The sequence below is a fragment of the Crocodylus porosus genome, unplaced genomic scaffold (assembly GCF_001723895.1).
Source record: "Crocodylus porosus isolate Cpor-Errol unplaced genomic scaffold, CroPor_comp1, whole genome shotgun sequence".
Lineage (NCBI taxonomy): Eukaryota > Metazoa > Chordata > Crocodylia > Crocodylidae > Crocodylus > Crocodylus porosus.
Window position 1 is genome coordinate 164,091,740 of NW_017728886.1, and position 18,249 is coordinate 164,109,988.

At 43.8% G+C, this 18,249-nt stretch overlaps 1 protein-coding gene across 2 annotated transcripts in view; it reads right to left on the reverse strand.

Moving 5' to 3' along the window:
- ATP9B (ATPase phospholipid transporting 9B (putative)) overlaps window positions 1–17,309 on the reverse strand; it is a 325,951-nt gene extending 308,642 nt beyond the window's left edge. The window contains exon 1 of one of the 2 annotated variants that reach the window (XM_019544740.1): window positions 17,173–17,309. In XM_019544740.1, the coding sequence (XP_019400285.1) occupies window positions 17,173–17,267 (95 nt within the window). In that variant the 5' untranslated portion in view covers window positions 17,268–17,309. The remainder of the gene's footprint in view (window positions 1–17,172) is intronic. The other variant, XM_019544749.1, reaches the window with a different exon arrangement.
- Between the last annotated feature and the right edge of the window lie 940 nt (window positions 17,310–18,249).

The following is an 18,249-nucleotide window of genomic DNA, read 5'->3' on the forward strand; positions in this document are numbered from 1 at the left end:
TTAGTGAGATTGCGACTATTCCATAGGCTCTCGTGTGGAAAGCACAACACCTTTTGTACCAAGAAGTTGAGTTGCTGTTGCAGAACTGTATTTATCAACCAAGTCATCTAACAATGGTAGAACCTAGACTTTATACACTCCAACTGCCATGCTCAAAAATAAATAATGAAAATGATGATCTAAAAATATCAGTTCCCAGTATGTACATTTTAAATGTCAGTTTCTCCACTGGATGACTTTACCCGTGGCAAAAGAAGAGTGTCGTGTATGCCACTTAAGCAAATAGCCTCAGGACTGAAAAAGCTATGTATTTACTCAATTTTAAAGTGAACAATGTTCATTAGGGTAAGATCCAGAGAGACCTAGACAAATTGGAGGACTGGACCAAAAGAAATCTCATCAGGTTCAATAAGGACAAATGCAAAATCCTGCACTTGAGACAGAACAGTTCCATGCACAGTACAGGCTGGGAGCTGACTGGCTGGGCAGCAGCTCTGCAGAAAAGGATCTGGGGTTTACAGTGAACAATAAGCTGAATATGAGCCAGCAGTGTGCCCTTGTTGCCAAAAAGGCTAACAGCATAGTGGGCTGCATTGGTAGGAGTGTCACCAGCAGATCAAGAGAGATGATTATTCCCCTCTATGCAGCATTGGTGAGGCCACATCTGGAGTACTGTATCCAGTTTTGGGCGCCCCACTACAGAAAGTTTGTAGACAAATTGAAGAGGGTCTAGCAGAGGGCATTAAAAATGATTGGGGTGGCTGGGGCACAGGACTTCTGAGAAGAGGCTGACGAAATTGGGCTTATTTAGCTTAGAACAAAAAACAAACAAACAAAAACCTGAGAAGGAATTTAATAGCGGTCTTCACCTACCCAAAGGGTCGTTCCAAAGAGGATGGAGCTAGACCAGGGGTGGGCAAAATACAGCCTTCAGGAGATCAGACCGGATCAGCCAGAACCACATGCACAGCTCCAACCCTGGCCCGCCCCATGCTGCTCCAGACTCACCTGCCCACACTGAGCAGTGATGGCAGCTAGCGAGAAGCTGCTGCTCAGCACAGGGGGAAAGCAGCCCCTCCCCTTTGTTGCTATCAGGACCTTTTTGCTGCAACCACCCACAGCCTGCACCCAAATTCACCTATGGCTCCTGTGCACTGCCACTGCTGCCCCACTGGATAATGGCAGCCCAGAGAAACCTTAGGGCAGCCTGCGCATGGGCTCCAGGCAGCTGCAGCAAGGGCCTGGCAGTGGTGAGGCTGCTCTACCCTGGTGCCAAGCAGCAGCTTCTGCCTGGCTGCCACCACTGCTCAGCATGGGTGGGCAGTCCAGAGTAGGTGCAGGATATGCCATGGTCAGGGCTGTGTGCATGGGTTTGAGCTGGTCCATTCTGGCCAAGACGAGTCTACAGTGGGTGCAGGGCAAGCCAGGATCAAGACTGGAGCTCTGCGGGTTGGGGCCAAGGTGGTACTGGGCTGTGCTCGGGCTAGGTAGCTGCCGCAGTGGCACTGGAAGTGTGGCCATGCGGGAGAGGGGGCCGTAGCCACCCCTACCCCCGCTTCCAGCACTGCCATGAGCCAGGCCCATCAGAAACAGCTTGGCACAGCCTTGCAGCCCATAGCTGCAGCCCACCAGCCCCTGGCCACAATGTCTTCGGGCGGGGGGAGGGGGACATAGCTGTGCTGGGCTGTTCCTGCTGGGCCTACCCCGCACTCGTCTCAGCAGCGGCATTGGGAGCAGGGGTTGGGAGGGTGTTACGGCGCCCTCTGTGGTCCTGCTCCCAGTGCTACCACCACAGCCATGTGGCCTGAAGCACAGCACAGCCAGGAAGAGCCCAGCGCTGCCCTGCCCTGCATGCCGATCCAGCGGCATGTGTCCCCCATGCCCTCCCAGGCTGCAAGCTCCCTCCCACCCCATGGCCCCCAGACAAGCCCGTTGTGGCTCAGTTCCCTACCTTGGCTATGTAAGGCCTGCCCTTCTCCTTACCTCAGAGCTGCTGCAGCCACCAGCACAGCCCTGCATTTTGGGGGGGAGGGGGGCATGTGCCCCCTGATCTGTGCACAGCAGACTGGGCTTTGCACCCTGAGCCCTGCTGCACACACCTCCGAGGTCTTTGTCCCTACCCTCCTCAACCAACTGACCTGCTGGGTTGGGGGGGGGGGGGGGGGGGGCGGTTAGGGTTGCTGCTCAGCCCCCACAGCCCAGGATCAAATTCAAGAGGCTCTGGTTGATGACCAGCAAACTAGATGACCTCCTGATGACTTTCTATGCTTCTATGATCATACAGAATGGACCATTTCAACCATTATCAGTGCTGTGGTGTTAACAGCTGAACAGCTGAAACTGAATAGCTCCCTTCATTTTCAAGGCCTCTAACAGTAGTCTTAAGTCAGTACATCAGGATTACAGCATATTTTTCTGAAGAAAGTTACAGAATTGTGTAAAGCAGATGGATGTGTATGCCAGGTATTTAGCGTAAATATTTAGATGTGGTTCAAAAACTCGGTTTAGATTCTAGGAAAGGCCTCAGACATGTGAATATATTTAAACAACTTCTGAAATTCCTTCATATTCATGCAATCCTTGTTTTATGGTTATCAGGAGGGAAAGCAAAGTTGACGTTTCAATCTTTAAGCAATTCACTTTGAAGCCATGTGGGTATGTCCTTAAAAAATACTAACCCCTGGATTAACCTGAGAGTCCTAAAGCTGATCTTTCCTTATATTAAATACTGAATCTCAAGATGGAGTGAAATCAGTACTAGATTTTTTGTTTTCTTGTCTGACTGGTAGAGACTTTGCTGTGCTAGATGCTGTACAAATAAAGTATCCTCTGCCCTTAGAAAGTTTATAACAAAGTAAAGTACTCCATTGGGGGGGGGGGGAACCTGCAGCATACTTACAGCCTTAACAGTGCTACACTTGCTAACGCCCACTTCTGAAAGACACTTGGGGGTCATGACTGACCACAAGATGAACATGAGCTACCAATGGAATGTCAGCTGGTAAAGCTAACAAACTCTGGCTTGCGTCCATAGATGCTTCTCAAGGAAATCTTAGGATGTCATCTTCCCACTGTACTTGGCCTTGGTGAGGCCACAGCTGGGGTACTGCATCCAATCCTGGCCTCCACAATTCAAGAAGGATGTTGAGAAGCTTGAGAGAGTCCAGAGGAGAGCTACATGCATGATCAGAGGGCAAGAGAATAGGCCTTATGAAGAGAAGCTGAGAGTCATGGGACTCTTCAGCCTGGATAAGCACAGGCTCAGTGGGGACCTGGTAGCTGCACAATGGGTGTACATCAGGACCTGGGAGAACATCTGTTCACGACAGTACCCCAAGGAAACACAAGGACCAATGGTCATGAACTCCTCTAAGACTGTTTTAGGCTGGACATAAGAAAAAATTTCTTTACTGTCTGAGCCCCCAAGACCTGGAATAGACTCCCTCCAGAAATGGTGCAGGCACCTACTCTGGACTCATTCAAGAAACACTTGAATGCTTATCTTGCTGGGATACTTTGACCCTAGCTGACTTCTTGCCCCTGGGGCAGGTGTCTGGACTTGATGATCTTCAAGGTTCCTTCCAGCCCTAACAATCTATGAAATCTATGAAAATGCAAAAGCTGGACAAAACAAACAGGGAAGAAGGAAATACCAGTGAACTAGGCAGAGTCTGTCCAAGATGCATCATGCTGAGCATCTCTCCTCTAACCATGTTTAAAACAAACAAACAAATAAACAACAAAACAAACAGGCACCTACATTAAATCTGAGTAAGCAGGTTTGGGTGAATGATTGGAGAGAATGCACAAATGAAATGCTCAACTCCAATGAGTGGAATCACTACCCTAAGTCCATAACATAGCACGTATTGCCCCGAGGTCCAAGAAATTGATATAATCCTCTTGTCTTGGATTCTTGGATAGTTCAAGCATTCCAAGTTGTTCACCTCCATTATCCACTCCAATCATTAGCAGTGTGGATTGATATAAATCAAAGTGATTTTTTTTTTTTATCAACAAGTAGAAAGCCTTGATTTAATCTTGCTTTGCATATGTATTGTAGTTATTTTCACAAAGAATGTTTCATTCTCATTGCTTCATACATTCACTAAAACAGGTTAACTTGCAAACACTGTCTTTACATTAAATTTAGCCAGGAAGCTACATTACATCCAACCACATTTATAGAATTACATAGCTAAATACATGCTTATTTATATTCTTAATTCTTTTTCTACACAAATAAGATTTATAAGTTTGCCAGGTTTTAGTCAACTAGCCATTTCATCCAATACTGATTCAATCACTGATATGCAGCCGGATGGCTTGAAGAGCAGTGTCCAGCTGGTAAGTCTACTGTAGGGGAAAGGGCAAGGGAGGGGGGAGAAGCAGTGTGGCGGGATAGATCAAGGCCCCCATGGTGAGGGAGGGAGTGGGGCTGGGGCAGGGGTGTACAGGTCGGGTCGGGGCATGGGACAGAGCTGCAAGCAACTCATCCATGGGAGCAGCACACACTCCGGGAAGCTTGGGGATCTGCACGCAGGGCAAAAGTGAGCTGGGGTGGCACAAGCTCCTCCCAGCAAGAGGCAGGCGGTGGTGGTACTGGGAGGAGGCTACAGGCATCTCAAAATTCACTGTAGTTCCTGCTCACAGCACTGCCTCTGCCTGGCCTGAGTGCAGCCCAGGAAGAACCTGGTGCCACCCTCATCCCCAGCCCACAGGGCCAGCCTGCCCTGCTCCACACACAGATCCAGGGGCACATGCCCCCCCCATCCCCTCCCAGGGTACATGCAGCAGCAGGAGCCACCCCCCAGACAAGCCATGGCTCCATTCCATGCCCCACCCGTGCAACACCTGCCCCTGCCCCACTTATTCCCTCATCACTAGGGCCTCGATCTGCCCCTCCACACCCCTTCCCTCACAACAGACTTACTGGCCAGACTCAGCTGCTGTCCACACTGCATGCTGTGCTGCGGCTGCACGCATGCCCTGGGCATGCAGCAGCAACATTATCGGCCATATCAACCAAAAAGCCAACTGCCAATACTGTCAATCTTCCTTATATCAGTGTCGATCTGAATGGGACTGATGTATCAGTGCATCTCTAATTAATACATTTTATCATGATTTCAAGTTTAATTTTTAAATGTCTTTGCTTAAAAACTGATTTTAGATAAAAACTGAAATAAATCATGAGAACCAAGGATTTTTGTGGGTGCTTTCTTCATCTGATGACAACGTTCTTTGGTTAAATCTGATATATTTTATTAGACCAACTAAATAGTTAGAAAAATTCTTCTTTGCAAGCTTCATCTGACTGCATTGGAAAACTTGCCTAAATCTATCCCAACCATGCAGTTGGTCCAATAAAAGATATTGTCCACAAAAATCACTGCCTCACATATTTCCTAGACCATCACCCCTATGACATCACTTCAACAACTGAAAGAAATCAGATTTTTCCCATGTCTGCTTTATATTTGTGTTTCACCAACCACTATAGACAGGGGAGAATACAAATACAGAGGTTAACCTGACTTTGGCTGAAAGATTAAAAAAGGCTCAGCCAGGGAAGAATTCTGCCAAGCTTACTATTTATACTGAAGTGACAATATCCATAGCAGCAATATTCTGCTCATTCCCAGGTGAAGAGTCTTCTGTATCGAGGGGCCTGGCTAGCTTCCAGATCTCACTGAAACTGCAGTTTTCCAGGAACTAAAGGATCAAAGAGATGCCATTTTCCAGACCAGGGAATTAAATCAGGAGGTTTCAGAAAGACTTCACATATAGGTAATCCTTATGTTAGTGATCCTAACAGTGCATCAAGCACTTTTCTAAGTGTCCCCAGAGCACTGGCTGAGCCAAAAAGCTAACACTTTGTAATATAAAATAGCTGTGCTATAAGTAAACATGGAGACACCCCCTGCAGACAAGTCTAAAAGAGACTTAAGGGTAGCCATGCCTGAAAAATATTAAAGAGAAAAAAATCTTTGGGAGACTGGAGCCGAAAGAGATTTAAATCACTATTTCAACAAGTCATCAGTCGGGAAGTGTGACAGGCTCATGCATGGAACACTTCCCAAAGAGGGTAGCCCCCACTAGCTTAGACAGTTTCTTGGAATAAAAGAGTTTATAAATGTTTACCAACCCTTTGCGTGCTTTATTTTCAGAAGACCACTTCAGAGCAAAGAACAATCTGCCTGTTGGAACTAGAACCAGGAACTTAAAAGGGTCACCAGAAAAAAGAAAATCCAGCAGGAATAATATACTTTAGGTTTAGCAGGAAATAGAGAGAAGACCATTTTCTAGATATGCAGTACCATTTTTTTTTTTTTGGTCTTTACTGCTTTCTAACCTCACCAGAGTGGGTTTGATTTAAATCAAATTGATTTAAATCATGATTTAAATTACTGGTCAGGAAGCCTCAATTTAAATCATTATTTTCTACAAAAGTGCATTCCTGTTGTTTGAGATAAACTTCATTAAAATATTCACAAACAGTGTCTCTTTTACAGCCCGGCAAGCCTGCTGCCATGATAGGTTTTCCCTTCTACCATACCATTCCCTCACTAGATCTCAAATCAGTGGATAGGCTATAGTCAGAAATGTATCCCTCAAAACTTCTGGAATATTCTGCTCAAAATGTTTCTCTTTTGTTTCTACTGTTCCTCCCTCCTTCCATGCATCTCCAGACTCCTCCTCCTTGCCCAGATCTACTCCACCCACAACAATCCTCTAATCATTTAACTTCTTGAAACTTTGCACTTTTACAGAGATGTAAGAGCTTGCAGAGAGACAAGAGGGCTGATGGGTAGGTAATCACATCTGTTATCTCTAATCTCCATATACTGCTGTTAACAAGAATGTTCTCTCTGGGGACATAAATTCAGTTTGGGAACTACAACTAAGCATCACCAAGATGCTTAATGGGATCTTCTAGACTGAGCATTCTGTCCCATTGGGCAGAGTGGTTCTCTTTAATCTTGACTAATCCACAGAGGATCTTCTGAGAACCCCTAATATAGTCCAGAGCCTGTTGTGACCCATTTATAAAACTTTTCTAAAAAGGCTACAGGAATATATAGTCTCAAACAGAATGCCTTAATTAGAAGTTATAATCCCTATTCCATGATGATATTTTTGAGCTCTAACATATCTTAAATAAAAACTATCTTTATAAGGTATTTTTGTTGTTTTTTTTTTAAAAAAGCATCTTAAAAAAATTAATAATACAATTAAATGTGTAAAATATAATTTTTTTGGATCTTTTTTAATCATTCATTTTTATCCATCCTGAACTTCATGTTGAATCCAGGTTTCCCCCTGAACACAGACCACATTTATGCTCCACAATCAGTGGCACACAGCAAAGCAGCCAACACACAGATCCTGCAGTAGCTTTTATTTTATGTGGTTATTACAAAATTACTGATGTGGACACATGAAGCCACAGGACCGCATAGCACATCAAGGTAAAATAGTCTTCCTATCCTGTCCTATTAAGGACAAGGACAGAACACCAATTGCTAGGCATCATCTCCTCATCTATGCTCCACCTCCTGACCAGACATGGTTTACTTTTATACCCCTCTGCACTCAGCCACTACAATCCCATACTGTTTACAGTTTCTCCAGGCTTTATAAACTCTGGTACTGGAAGCAGAACGACGACTTCTTATAAAACCATCCCATTTTGCAACCACTTGGCTGTATGAGAATGCCAGAACCTTCAGTTTTGAGTCAAAGTGACCAAAGTCCATGACTTGGACACTATAAATTATACTCACTCTCTATGAAGGTGTACCAAAGAAGCTGCATAAAGAATATGGGATTGAACAGGCCAGATAGCTGTGCAGGGAAAAGATAAAAGGTTCTAGGGGGAACTGCTAGAAGGTAAAGGATAGAAATAGGAAAACCAGATTACTCAGAATTAAAAGACCTTGTTTTGTCCCAACCACCTGTGGTTTATGGTAATTTAGCCTGTGTTCAAAGCACCAAGCAACACAGAACCCTATTTCCCCCTACTCTACCTGTGGCAGGTTAATATGTTATGCCTTGTAGTTTTGCCAACAGGTTAGATAATAGATTTGTATAGGATGGTTTGGATAGGGATGATCCTTAAGGGAAATAGACTAGGTGACCTCTGGAACTCTACTTCTCTATGATTTAATTGAGAATTCTGTGCATCTGGGGCAGGACTGGGTTCAGACCTGCCTGGAAAGATCCATCCAAAATCACTCTACCAACCAAAAGAATAAGAGAGGAGAAAGAATCAAGAGTGGAGACAGGATCTTGTCCCAAATGCACAAGAGCTGTTCCCTTGTCTAACCGAGAAAGAACCCAGAACACTGATTTCTTTTAGGATACTAGCTTCTTACATTTACTATTATATAGGGTATATTCAAAAAGAAGGAAAAAACAGCTTTAGAATCAACCTGAATACAAATAGAACATTATACTCATTCCCTTCTCCCCCATTATACTGTTCAGAATGCCAGACAAAAGAAGAAAACAAGAAAAATGCATTAATATAAATGGTAAAAGACACCTGCAACCATCTAAAGTTACCTGCATGTCAAAGACACCTTGCCACCAGTAAAGTAGCTGATTAATTTCTGATCAGACTTTTGTCTGATTCTGGAAAATACGTGAAGATATTCTGTTATTGAGGTGCCAAGCATTCTTCCAATTCCTTGGCAAGATAAGCCTCTCTTTACTATCATGGTAACTTGAAATTCCAGTACAGTTCTTCTTTCAAGAAGCACAAGTCTTCTTAGTATAAATGAAGAGTCTCAACCCTGATACCAGGAATAAGTGGGCTCAAAAGGGGTGCACCGTAATCAATACTGCTATGTCTTCTAGTAGCAGTCCCTTCCTCCCATCTCATCCTCCTAAAAGATTATTTTTTGAGAGCTGTAAGAAATAACATTCAAATTTCTAATTTTAGGATAAATCCTTAAAATAAAAACAACCTGGAGAGCAAAATGAAAGAATCATGGAAATGACATCTGAATGCAAGGCAATAGCCTCCATATACTGCAGAAAATAGCCCAAATGGACCATTATTTGGCTCCCTTATTCTTACCACACAGTTCAAATTGCACTCCTTCTAGTCTATGTTCCTGTAACAGGTTCATTTGTGGATTTTCTACACCCTAAATCATAATCATCAGAGAACCATTCAACGCCAAAGTATTGTCTTTTAAGATAAAAGAGTGCACAGCATACCCCTACAACATACATAGCATTAAACTTTCTGCAGTTGATAGATAATACCAAAGTACAAATTTTCAGAGTTTGTAGTGTGTAAGACCCTCCAAGGCACAAAAGCTTCATTAGCCAGTGCAGACAGCAGTTAGTTACCTAAATTCGTTATTGGCACGGACACCTTGTTGATGGTACATTGTGAGGACAAAACAGCATATCCACTTGCCCATGTTGAGAAACTTGGGCAAGTGGATGTGCTTGCCCAAACTTCAGGAACAATCAGTCATCATGAACCCTGCTAGTTCATCTATGTACCAAGATGTTGAGAAATGTATCACAATAGACCCTGAGGGTTTTTAATGATGGAGTAACTTCTTTCCCTGTCAAAATATTTATTTGCATGAAGTGGCAGATGCAGTCCGTAAATCTGACCTACAGTTTGGAAGTTCATACATTCAAACCCCATAATTATTTTAGGCATATTTACAGTTTCAAGGACAGTATTGACCTAACTGTCTAGCAAAGAAATTTGGAGACAGTATCCATTCAGACAACCTGATAAAATAGGAAAAAGCAGCTGAGGTTTTCAAAGCTATGGATGCTGTCTCATGCATTGTATGGAAAAGACAAAGCCTATATCTATCTATCTAATCATATTTAAAGAAAATTTAGCCGTATTTAGGAATAACTGCTTCTTACATGAATTAATGACACATCCATTGCAAATAATAGAAAAAATTAAAGAAAAACATAAGAAAAACTACGAGCCTTTTACATGACATTTCATTCTTTTTTGACCATGTCATTAATGACCAAATGTAGAGAGGCAAGAGAGTTTTGGAACTCAAGATCCACATGAAGTCTACCTTTAACCTTCCAACCTTTGGGTAAGAAGAGGGAGGAGGTACATAACTTCACCATTAAAACTGAAAGCAGGAAGAATGGATTCTGAGAAAACTCCTTCTCCTGGAAGTGTCCAACACCACTCCATTATGTGGATCCATATGCCTGTGCTCCAAAGTTTTGGTAAAGATATATATTCCTGTATACTGCATGGTAATCTAAAACTCTTAAAATAATTCAAGTCCTTCAATTCAGTTCTAAAGCTGCTCGAGGTAACCAGCTTCCAGGCAACTGCAAAAAAGTTCAGATGTTACATTTGGGGAGAAACAAGCTTCCACTAGTATCAGTCCTGAAGAACTAATGTCTTGCACATAGATAAAAGTTGTATTTAGAAACTAGTTTAACCAAAATGTAAGCCACCCTCCTGCAAACATACTATGTTCACTTGAAAGTGTTTTATGTCAATTAGTTTAAGTTCTTATTACTTCTAAAGAATGCCAAGACTTATTTTTCCTCCTACCGTAAAAAAACTGGTGACTGATGCTCACAATGAGGTAATAGTGAAACTTCTCTACTATGTTAAAGCATTGATTCTGTAATCAACTGCTCCAGTATAAAAATATAAACCACTGAATTTCAGAATAGAAATCCTAACAAGTTTTAAAAACCTCTTTAATTCACCTTTAAAAGGTAACCTTTGAAACTGGAGTTCTGGAAGAACTTTTTGCTTCCTCATGGTATATTAAAATGTGGAAGTTTGGGGGAAAAGGGAGAAGCGGAATCTTAAATGCATCTAGCAGGCCAAAACCTAGTCTTTGCAGAACTCTGAAGTTTCACAGGCTGCTGCAGTCTTTCACAAATCTTCACAGAAAGAATGAACTCATGGAATCAAAATCTATCTCTGAAACATTCCTCCAACAATTAAATTTCAAACTTTTAAATCACCCAATAGAAGCAATTGTCCTCTGCTTTCCAACATCAGAATATTTACTCAAATAAAAGATGACCCCCCCACGCAAAAATAAGACTCTATATATGGAAATTTTTCCACTTGTTATAATTTTACAGGTATAGAATCTAGTTATCAGAGCGTTGCCTTTAATTCATTCCCCTCCCACTGCTATAGCAGGGAAAATAACATTAAGGGGGTGCCCTCTGCCCTGTCAGCTTCCCTCCACAGCCTTTCTGTCTCCACCCTCCTATTACAGTCAGAACCTGCTCAGGCTGTTCCTTCCCCAAGCACAATGTGGAAGCAAATTGCATGCGACAGTAAGGGGCGAGAGATGGAAAGGAAAGGGACAGCGAGGAGGGCAGAAACTGCAGAGGAAAACAGAAGCCTGCTGTGATTCCAATCCTGACTGCTGCAAATTTCAGCACAGGTACTCCATAAACACACTTTTTAGCACCACTTTTGTACCTATTTTTTATATAGTATGAAGTCCAGAAATACAGATACTAGTCCAGAATGGAATGGCTCATGACTTCTCATATACAGGCAGTCCTCAGACTTAAGACATGGTTTTCAGGAACCAGTTGTGTCGTAAGTCAAAACATTGCAACTTGGAACCAATTTTCTCATAAGAAACAATGTTATAAATAGGGGATTGGTTCCTGAAGCAAGGCCTGATACCCTATTTTCACCAAAAATACCACAGCAGTTTGTACTCAATCAATTATAGATGAGTAATATAGTTGCATTAATGTATTTATATTGTAAATAGCAATCATATTGATTTGGAAGGACTTATTTGAGGTGACATTGCTGGACTTTTTGAAGGGTTCTTGGCTGGACTTTTTGAAGGGTTCTTGGCTGGAGTCTTCTCAGGAGCCTTGGCTGCAGGTTTTTCTAGAGACCTGTCTACTTTCTTAAAGAAAGTGTCCAAGGAAGTTTGGACAGATGTTCTCCAGGGAGATGAGCGATGCAGCAAACTTGTTCGCTGGCATGGCATCACATTGGATCAAGCAATGTCAAAGTTGAAACTAGCATCGCAAAGTTGAAACGGGGTGTCAATTTAGAAACGTTAGTGCAAAATGTTGCAACTCAAAATGTTGTAAGTCGAGGACTGCCTGTAGTTCACTGGGCTGGGCCCCAGCAAAATCAACAACTTTTTAAGCTAGGTGATCCCACAGCCCAGCACTGCTCACTACATATGTGTACTCCAGACACACCCCCAAAGGACCATGTACTAATTAGACCGCCCCCCAGTCATGACTGGAGCTAGGTGTTCTTGTCACAAGTCCTGGGACTCTTCAAAAATGTATATACAGGTGAAGTGCAGGGCTGCTTGGTCTGTCTCCATCCAACAGAGGGTGAGACTACATTAATCACATGCAACAGGCTGAGAGAAGGGGCCACAGAGTCTCTTAGGAATCAGCAGAAATGGAAAAGAAAGGCACTGGTTGGCTGTAGGAGTTAAGAGGAAGTCACAATGTGTCAGGGTGGATTTGATTTAAGTCAAATCAATTTAAATCACCAGTCAGGAAGCCTTGATTCAATCACTGTTTCTTACAAAAAGTGCATTCTTGTTGTTTGATATGCTCTACTCATTTAACTTCTGGAAACTTTGCGATTTTAGAGAGAGGGGTAAGGACTTGACTCTTGTGTACACAAACCTGCAGAGAGACAAGAGGGCTGATGTGTAGGTAAACTCATCTCCACATACTGCTGTTAAGAAGGATGTTATCTCTGGGGACACAAATCCATGGTTTGGGAACTGAAACTAAGCATCACAGAGATGCTTAATGGAATCTTCTAGACTGAGTACGGAGTCCCATTGGGTGAAGTGTTTTTTTTAAATCTTTACCAAGCTACAGAGGATCAAACCCCATAAGATTGGGCCCCTAATATAGTCCATAGCCTGTTGTGACCTATTTATAAAACTTTTTTAAAAAGGTTATATGAATATATTGTCTCAAACAGTATATAATTAGAAGTTATAATCTCTATTCCATGATGATATCTTCAAGTTTTAACATATCTTATATTAAAACTATCTTTATATAGGTTTACATTTTTAAAAGCATATTAAAAATCAAAAATACAATTAAATCAAAAAATCTGATTTAAATAAACATCCAATTTTTTATTGATTTTTTTTAAATCATCGATTTTTATCCACCCTGAAATGTATTTGATGTAGTGGTTCACCGCAACTTGAAAAATGAGTTGGCATGGAAGGAGACTAAGCACAATGGGCACTATATCTTATTCAGATGGGCCGCACTAACCTAGACTTATGGTAGGTCCCCAGCAGTGTGTTGGGCCATGTGCTTTATGAGCATGCTCAGCATAGGCTGCATTCAATCAATCTCATAGTTGGTTTCCATGACTGAGCACATGCTGCTTCTAGCAGCAGTTCGATGACACCCATGCTGATGTGAGGGGGGGGGGGATATGGAGGGGGGAACTGCCATATAGTTGAATAAATATGGTAGTTTATTTAAAGTTTATCCCAGGAAAAAAGTCAAAAACGGTCGAGTTTCTAGCTTAAACTACAGAAAAGATCGGAAAAGTGATGGTGGAAAAGGACAAATAATCCCTGCTCATACGTCTTAAGTAAAACCAAAAAGGAATGCACAACTTCACCATTGTAAATCACTTCTTATTATTTTGATTTTGTTGGTCAAACATCTGAAAATATTAAATTACCAAGATCCTTTCAGAGAACCTAAAAGGACTCTCAAGCTCTTAAACATCAAGCAACCATTTTTTTTCCACATTACAGACAAGAGAAAAACATTATGGGTACGTCATCTTCATCAGACTTTGCCCAAAAGGTTGGCACTGGTTTTTATAAATATGTTTTAGTCATTCTGAGATGATAAAGTCAATCAAACACATAGGCTAAAAGAGTAAGAATTAACTAGAGTTACACTTAAAACTACCTCTTCCCTACTTAACCTAATCCAAGTAAAAACAGTCACAATACCAACCAACACTTGAGTTCTGCAGAGCATCTGTGTTAACTGTTGATGAGTTGTGCTAATTTAAGGTGTACACCACTGGGACAGCCAAACTTCAGTAAAAGCTTTGTCTCACTCCAGTTAATATGTCAACACATGGTCAGGAGACTTCATCTTGTAAAATAAAAGTAGTCCTGTAGTGAAGACAAACCCTTTGCAGCTTGCCCAAGGTCACAAAGTAGGCCAGGGGCCAAGGTATAGACTAGAAGCCATGTTCCTACACTAGCCCCTAGATAGTGCTCCATCATACTTCAACAAACATTTGTCTTTAAACATTTTCTGAAATCAAAATAATGCAAAAAGGCTCTGATGCTGTAAGCACATATGCAGGTGTTAACTTTCTTCCTGAGAGCAACCTCAGTGACTTCACATAAAAATGAAGTTTCATAAGGATTTGTAGGGCAGGGGCCTTCTCTGCAGCCTCAACTATAATTCAAGGCTCAGGAATTATTACACAGAAGGTAATACAATGTATTCTGTAAACATAAAATTTGTTCATCTGTCTGACATAATGCCAGTCCCAACATGCAGCCAATTGCTCACGTTGTAACCAACTCCAGTGTCCCAACATGTGGCCAAATGCTCACATTATAACAAACTCCAGTTACCTACACAACAATTAAAGGCATAAACCACTGAAGTGTAGCATTCTTTCAACCCCATTATTTTTTCACTTAACTATACTCTATGTAACTAAGCTAGAATGAAGAAGCAGCTACCAAACAGCTATTAGACACCTTGAAAATGAAGGAAACTACTTTGGGTGTACTTAATGCCACAAGCATGACAGTGCTTTAAGTTCAAATAAATACATACCCCAAGTGAGTGACTAGACTATTTTCAGGCTACAGGATACACACTTGGATGAAGTGCGCTGTAAAGATAAATAATTAGAGAGGTGGGACAGTCCAGTGGTTAGGGCTCTAGTCCATGACTTGAGAGCCATCAGTTTGATTATCTGCTCTGCCAGACTTCTCTGAATCTGGAGAAGTCCCTTAGGGCAACTTCATCTCAGCTCCCCATCTGTCAAACAAGGATAATATCCACATGAGGGCAAATAAAGTAAAATGAGGTGCTCCTGTATTACAGAAGAGGCCACGTAAGAATCTAAGATATATAAACAAGAGAAAGAAAAAAAGCGTATGTGGCCCCGGTGATACAAACAATCCAAAACAAAACAAAACAAAACAAGAATCCAAATATCTCTGTTCATTTTACCAAAGCCAAAAAGTATTAAAAATCTTATCTACTTGTCACTGCTATATTACACATACACTTCTTGAATTTTTCAACTAAGTGAAAACAGACTTGTTTGTCCCACTGACGATGAAAGCGACAGATCATCACTTTGCCTTTAGAAGCAGATCATCCACTTCCAAGAACAGACATTTCAATCACTTCACATGCTATAACATCTGCCCAACCCTCATGCCTACTTCCCTGATTTACAGCCTCCCCTGTAGTCTGTACAAGCCCACGTCATACAGCAGTAAAACTGACCAGCTGATGACAATAACACCGACTGGCCATGGCACAATCTAATGAACAAGCTAAAAACATAAGGGCTCTTCCTACTTGTTTCCATGACAGCAATCATACCAGCTACCTTAGCAGCCTCAGCAGTTGAAGATTTACCCCTGAATACCCCCCCCCCCACATCACTGTTTTTGCTACTTGAACAAATCACACTGGTACTGGAACTTTAGAGTGCCTATATACATGCAGAGAGGCTGCTCCGACATGCTGCAATTACAACGCATTGGAACAGACTCATTTAATCGAGTCTGCCAGAGCATGACAATTACTGTGATCCATGAAACTCCAGCATCACGTGCATCAGCATCCACAAGCTGAAAAATGATGCCAGAGGCACTTTAAAGCTCGTTTGATGCGTTTTAATTAAAGTGCCTCTGTCACCATTTTTCAGCATGGGGATGCTGATACACATGATATTCTAGGTGCTTTAATTAGAGCAGCTCTTGGAGTCATTCTAATTAAAGTGCCCCCTGCCCCACTCCCAGAGCATGTGTATAAATGCCCTTAGTCTGTGAACGTTTTTGTTTTGTTCTGTTTCGGCAAAATAGCACCTTCTGCTGGAACTGACGCCCTCCCAAAGGCTCATGCTTTAGGTACCTCATTTAATAGTCAGTAAGGGGCGTAACCACCCTACCTAAACCCTCAGAGCCTGTAGCCCTTTAGCAATGTGCGTGGCTCATGCTGCCACCCAATGCCCAAGCCAGGCCACATAACTCATCCTCCCCCACGCCCACACACTCACTACTTCACTGGATAGAGCTCAGACCCATCCCCCAGCATCCGGCAACCAGGAAGTCAGCAGTGGATGCACCCAAGCATCAGAGGCACAGAGACTCCCCCACTGGGATGACAGTTAGGCACACTGTTACCCAGTAGCTGCATCTACACGAGACACTTACTGCACATTAGCCTAATAATATTGTGCAGCAGTGTGGCAGTTAAAAACCGTGCTAACAGCCTACTGCACAGTGTTGTTAGGCTAATGCGCAGTCACAAAATAACCGTGCACCAGCACTACTGTGCAGTAACTCCAGTTACTGCGCATTTAGTTACTACTTCATTAAACAAGTAGTCAAGTAAATAGGCAGTAACTAAGGCACGGTGCTGACCATGTAGATGCACCCAGTGCTGTCAGGATCCAGACAGTTCTGCAGAGGGGTGCGAGTTAGCAGTAGGCAGCAACTGAGAGCCACTGACAGTCTGGACTTGGGGCCCTTGGCTGGATCCAGCTCTTGCTGCCAGAAAGCTTGTTTCATCCAATGCATATTTGACCTTGCAAAGTTTTGCCTTGTTCAAGGTGTAGAGCACTGAACATGCAAAACAGCTCCACCTGGGCCTGCCCACAGGAGAACAAGAAGGAACAAGTGGTCCTGGAAGAGACCTCCAGAGGTCAGAGTCCCAACCCCCAGACAGGAAGGACCCTTCCTACACCTACCCAAACAGCCTGGGGGCACATCTTTCCTGCGGTTTCCTGGTTCCTCCATGCCCAGCAGAGGTGGGAATAGGGTACCCACTACAGCCTCCCCCACTCCACGGAAGCCCCGCCCCCTGGCGCTGCCCCACAGAAGCCCCGCCCCGAGCTGGGCAGCAGTACAAGGGCTCGGGGCCGCCCCCGGCCGGTACCTGTTGTGCCTCTGCGCTGCCGAGGCGCTGGCGTAGTAGGCCGCTCTCCGCTGGGCGCTGCCCGGCACCGGGCGCAGCGGGATCTGGTCCGCCATCTTGCGTTCCCGCCCCGCCCCGCCGGGGCCCGGAACCGGCTCGCCAACCGCCGCCCGACGTCACCCGGCCGCGCGCGCCGGGGCCGGGCCGCGGGCCCGTGACGTCACAGCAGCAGCTGATGCGGAGCGTCGGGGGGCGGAGCGAGGCCAGTGTCAACAAGGGGGCGGGGCTGTTAAAGTGTAGGGGTGGGGTCCAGGACCTGCAGGACGTTGTTGCGGGCCTGGGAGAGCAGATCTGAGGTGTAGGGTGTTTTACAGCCCGGGCGGGGGTGGGGACTCTGTGGGAGGCCTGGGGCGGGCCGGAAGGGAGCAGGAAGCTCAGCAGCAGATCAAGCGAGCTGCGCAGGGCAAGAAGAAGAAAACTGAGGGGCAGATCAGGCAGAAAGCAGAGCAACGGCTAAACCCTAGAGCACAGGGCAAGGACAAGGAGTAGAAAGCTGAGCAGCAGATCGAGCGGGGAGCAGAGCAGCAGACTGGGCAGGGAGCAGAAAACTGAGCAACAGATCAGGCTGGGAACAGAAAGCAGAGTAACAGATAAACCCAGGAGTACAGAGCAAGGAGTAGAAAGTTGAGCAGCAGATCAGGGCCTATAAGCAGAGGAGCAGATCAGGCAGGGAGCAGAAAGCAAAGAAACAGGTCAGGTGGGTTGCCCAGGGGAGGGAGCAGAAAGCTGAGCAGCAAATGATCTGCTGCTCTTCTCCCCACCCTGCACTCCCAGCTTCAAGTGAGGGACAGGGTTTGGAGCAGCACATGGGAAGGGTGCAGGGCTAACTTGTGGCAGGCAAGGCAAAAAGATTGGCCATTACTGCTCTAGCCTAATGAGAAAATAAGGAATGATCACTTAAATAATCTTTTTTTTATTTTTAACAGTCAGAAGTATTAAGAGAAGTGCAAAAAAGCTTTGCTGTTTTCCCCCCCACACACACATACACAAAGTGATTGTCTCTTTATTGTGCCTCCTCTGTGGAGATGAGCGTTTAGT